Here is a 5,207-nt window from a genome sequence, read left to right as displayed (position 1 = left end):
TGTTGTGGGGGGGGGGGGGAAGGATTGTAACAATATATGTTTCTAGGGATCTATGAAAGTTGAAATACCATATCCAGAGGATAGTTGCCTAATAAATGCTGGATTTGTTGGGCTACAGGACAATGTGATACTTGGGAATGATGCAGTAGAGGAGTTTTAAAGAAGTGGATGTGGTTATGCTGCAAGTGATACCATCTGCAGTTGACCACGCTGAATTCTAGATGTGAGGTATTCCTAGACTCTGGTCTCTTCAAGAGCTATGTGAAGAGGTAGAGATGTAGGTGCAGAATTTCATAGTCTATAATGAGATGTCCAGGCTCCTGAGTATACAATTTTATGCTCAGTTCTTGCCTGCATATACATCTCTTTTCAGTTTAAATTGACTTACTAAAATAGCAGTGAGCCCTTCTAGAGTGTATTGGAGTTTGAGCCGGTTGTCGCTGGGGTTTGGGTTTTTTTGAGCTATTCAGTAGCTGAGAGCAGCCATCAGTAAGAAAGTAGCAACTTCCCTCAAAGTCCAATCTTCTTTCTTCCCAGTTCCTAGTTGCTGTCTAATATTTATTATCTCCACTGGTAAAAGCAGATAAAAGCATCAGCGTTGATGTTTCAGCTTATGCCCTAATGGGATGTTAGAACTGTAACCTCTCTTTTCGTTAACCTTGCACTAGATATGAAGTGCTTAAGAGCTGTTAATTAACTTGAAATTTTGTTTCAGCTACTGAGTTGTAAATTCTGTTCTGGGAAGCTGCAGGTTTGAAAGGATATGTATTTATACTCCCGAATAGGACTGGTGCATGTGCAAACACTGCTTTCATAATGCCTGCAGAGATTTAGCTGGAGTTCATTGCTGTTGTTCCTTAATTAGAGCATACATGACCCATTTGTTGACCAGTGGATTGTCCCTGTAGCTCTAAACTTGTACAGCCCTCTCAGCCTGACCTGCAGGAGAACTGGCTGTGAGAAAGAACAGATTTTTATTTTTTTTTATCTTTAATAACTGCTTTGTGGTTTCAGATCCTGGCACAAGAATCAGGAAGCTCATGAGTGCTTAGAAACTAACTTAATTGGATTGGGAAATCTTACATGGTTTTGCTTCCAGACTTCATGACTATTGATAGCCTAGCCTTTCCCGTTAAGACAGCAGAGTATTTAAATATGACGCAAGGCGTACTTGCCTTGAAGGGAGCATCTTCTAAACCTTCCATCCATTGGCTTGGTTGTTCTTGTCTGAAGCCTATGAGAGGACTTTGTGTCTGGAGTTGTAGCACAGTGGATTCTGTGTAGCCAGAAATATAGTGCTCAGAGAGAGTGGGGAAAGTGTGTAGCTACTGAACCCCCAAGCTGCCTATAGTGTAAATCCAGTTGTGTGAATAAAAGGATGCTCAATTCCCATGAGTATGAAGGAGGTGTTTCCTGTGTCTCAAACAACTTTACCAGAGCACAGATGTAGGACCTTCTTTGAGTTGACGTAATACTTGAATGATCAACTCTAATCCACATCCTGGAGAAGAACCAGAGTTGATATGTTTCTGCCTAAATCGTGTACCTTGCCAAACTGCAAGGTTGCAGCACACCTCTAACTTCCTATATTGTTACCCATGAAAAGCTTGTTCATAGTCTGTTCATCCTCTTCCTTCCTTCATACCTTTCAAAGAAAAGGGGAATTTCCTGGAAGTATCAAGTGTGAGAGGGGCCACTACAAACTTCTGCAAATGTTCTTCATTCTGCCTTTTGCCTCTGTGCAAGTTACAGCTTCCAGAGCAGAATTTCACTTCTCCCATTGGTGCGAGAGCTCAGGGGTTTCCTCTTCTGAGGTCATGGGCTTAGTCTGCCTCTCCTTACAGGCTTCTCGTCTGTGTGCACCATGCAGCACAAGGAGAAGGGAGAAAAAGGCATTCATGGCTCTCCTGCTTGAAGAAACATTTGTAAATTGTTCCTGTAGTTGCATGGTGGTATACATGATGTTAATTAAAACTTAAGCAAAGAAGACCAGCTTCTTTGACCTAAAATCCATCTACCTTGGCTACTGATTACAGTCATAATCCATTTCAATCTCCACCTAGGCTTGCAATACGCTGTTCTTCAAGATTTCTGCCGTTGCTTATGTGTGATTACATGTCCAGTGCTGAGCGCAAAGGCCTGTGAGCCAGTCCACAGTGATGATGATCAGTGTTTTGCACCTACATTTTTTTTCAGGCAGCCTGTAAGGTTAAAAGTGGAAGCTAGAAACTACAGGCTTAGGAATTTTAGTCTGCAGCCATAGCTGATCACTGCTGTTTGTATACTATACGCAAGAAATAGCACTAAAGTCTCTTATCCAGCACTTTGGAAAAACATAAATGTTTGTTGTTTCATACACACCAGTATAAACTGGGAAATGCCTAGTGCAACTGTAAATGGGGAGGAGAAGAGATAGCTTGCTCTGGGGCCATAGTCAAGCTGCTCAGTTTGAGAACTAGGAGCTGAGTTTAGGCACCCAGCACTTACACCAAAGGGTTTTCCTCTTCATGTGTCTCTAGCAAGCTCTTCCTCAGTCTGTCTCCATATCTGGTGTGGAGATGGACAAGCACAACTGCCTACCACCTGAAACAGCAGAGAACAAATTAAGTAATCCCGTGTCCTCACTAATGCAGGATTGGGGTTTTTCTCCATGCAGCCATAACGGAGTTTATTCCGGGTAACTACTGGGCTGTTAACTTACGCTTTCCTCTGTAGCTTTGCTTATTGAGGTTTGAGCTAATTCAGCAGTCTAGCGCTCTCAGTGACAGTTTCAACCTTCGTTTCTTTTGCTGCAGGTACCCACAGATGTTGAGAAGTGTCAAGACCGAGTAGAGTGTTTCAATGCTGACCTGAAAGCAGATATGGAGAGATGGCAGAACAGCAAAAGACAAGACTTTAGGCAGCTACTCATGGGGATGGCGGATAAAAACATCCAGTACTACGAGAAGGTATGTGACCGCTGGAGCATTGGCAGCAATAAGAATAGTTCATTTTCCTGGGAGGTGGTGATAATTCTTCAGGAAATCTTCATACTGTCTTGAAGAAAAGAATCTTGGACATCCAAATCAGTTTTCTAGTGCTGTGGAAGCTGCTCTTTGTCAGCAGCTTAGTGTAGTCTGTTGAGTTGCTGGTCGTGCTCAAGTGATCTGCATGAGACTAGCAGTCCTTTGCAAGGCAGCCCTGTAACAGCATTTCATCCTGGATGCTTGTCGGTCTTGCATTTTTGATTTGAACAAATTACTAAGCAGCAGTAGTGGCAATGAATAAGACCAAAATTACATCTTCTAGTAATACTACCAAACTAGAAAATCTCTTGATTCTGCCTTTTATGAACCAGACTACATGGCTTAATGTACATCCATGGATCCATATACATATTTGTATATGCATAAATTAATCTCTATCCCCTTGTGCATACTTCTGTCCCTTGTATGCTAGACCCTGGAAATACCTAGTCGCATGCCTCTACCTTTTTTCAGTTGGTGCATGCATACCTGAGATTCAATGTCAGATTTTAAGTGAAAGAGCCTTGACATTTAACTACATATGCTGCCAATCTAGTTTTCCTTCATGCTAAAACAGTGCTGCCCAGTGCAGTGGTTGATACATTAAACACTACTAGGGTTATACATGGTGACATACTTCATCTTCTTGCCTATTGCTTTTTTCCACATCTGGTTTATAAACTTGTTGTGCTAGGTTACCTTTCCATGTAATGTTAATATGCACTCCCTTTGCCCCTTCCAATGTCTGTCTTCTCAGTAATTCATAACTAGTCACATAGAACTTCCTTTGCCCTGGTACCTTCTCTCTTATGAAACCGCTGTGGAGCGGTGTATTAAAGACTCCACTGAACATCCAGCAGTGCCTCTGCAATTGACAGTTAAATCTGTACCTATTAGTTTGCTCTTAGCTGCAGCAAGGAAGATTTTTGGTAGGAAAGCATCTAATTGCTTCAGGATACACAACTAGAAATACTCTATTCACCTGCAGTACGATCAGCAAGATTAGAAGATGCTTGGCAACAGTGACTTGTGGATATCAGAGCTGGTCATGAGTTTGCCCATTCCCAGTGTTTAACAATATATATTCCTCGATCTAGATTTGTCCAGTTTGACTTCTGGGCTGTACATGGTTGAAAGACAGTATTGATACACAGCACAAGGACTGGAGCAAGTATACTTGTCTAGGGAAATGATTCCAAAGCCTGGAGTGACTTTCTAATAACCTAGAAGTTAGACTCCACTTTTATTTTACTATTCCAGGCACTACCAGTTAGTCTTGAAGTAGAGTCAAGTCCCAGACATGTACCGGAGTACACTGTGTCTCCCTTCCCTAAAGGCATGGGTTTTTCAAATAAGTTTTCTGGAGGTAGTCTATAATAGCTGCCGTTGTGTCCAAATCAGACATCTCCCACAGTCACACCACAAAGATGTGAATTTCCACTAGAAACAGTTTGTCTTCGTAGCTGAAAGATGTGGTGTTCTTCAGTTTAGAAGAATCTAGCTTGAAATCTTGGGTATTCTGATGATTTATTTTTTTTTTTAACAGCTTGGGCCAGCTGATGACTTTGGAAACCTTTAATTTGTTTTCTTTGTTTGGGACCTGCAGCTATTCTTTCTGAACACTTTCTTGCTGTTTGAGATTCTGAGGTTTCCCCCCGACCCCCGGCTTCTGTAGCCTTTCTTGAACTTGCATTCTATTGGTCTGGAAGGGTTGGTCAAAAGTTACAAGGACTGATGTACAATCAATTTTTTAAATCTTTATTTCTTTCTTCAGTGCCTTACAGCGTGGGAGTCAATTATACCACTATTGCAAGACAAGCCAGAGACCAAATAAGAAGTACCTTCATGGACAGTCTAGCACTTCTATGCTCAGTACCACTAGATATACTGGAACTGTATGAAGGACTCTTTTTGTGAAGTTAACTGAAATACCAGCTGCACTTAGGCTGGAACAGACGGTCTGAAAAATATTTGAATTTTTTTTTCCTCACTTTCTGTGTTTAAACTGGGGTATGTTTCATCTTTTTGAGTTATCTTGAATGGTTCCTTCTTTATCCTATGGAGTGATTGGGGGTTCATAGTGAAAGTACACGGGGATCTTGATAAAAACTTACCTCTCTAGTCTGGAAGGAACTGATGAGCAGAACACTAAAAAGATGAAAATAAAACTCTACTGCAAGGTGCCAAATGACATCTTTATTA

General features: G+C 41.4%; 1 protein-coding gene across 1 annotated transcript in view; it reads left to right on the top strand.

Annotated features, from left to right (window-relative positions):
- Positions 1-5,207, top strand: part of SNX30 (sorting nexin family member 30) — a gene marked incomplete at its 5' end in the record, with an annotated part of 7,460 nt that extends 2,253 nt beyond the window's left edge. Inside the window, 2 exons of the mRNA XM_009709149.1 lie at positions 2,796-2,948; positions 4,780-5,207. Coding sequence (XP_009707451.1) covers positions 2,796-2,948; positions 4,780-4,839 — 213 coding nt within the window. The remainder of the gene's footprint in view (positions 1-2,795; positions 2,949-4,779) is intronic.

Source organism: Cariama cristata, unplaced genomic scaffold, assembly GCF_000690535.1.
Source record: "Cariama cristata isolate BGI_N322 unplaced genomic scaffold, ASM69053v1 scaffold26171, whole genome shotgun sequence".
In the NCBI taxonomy this organism is placed as follows: Eukaryota; Metazoa; Chordata; class Aves; order Cariamiformes; family Cariamidae; genus Cariama; species Cariama cristata.
Note: the sequence above shows the minus strand (reverse complement) of the source record. Positions and strands in the feature narration are given on the sequence as shown.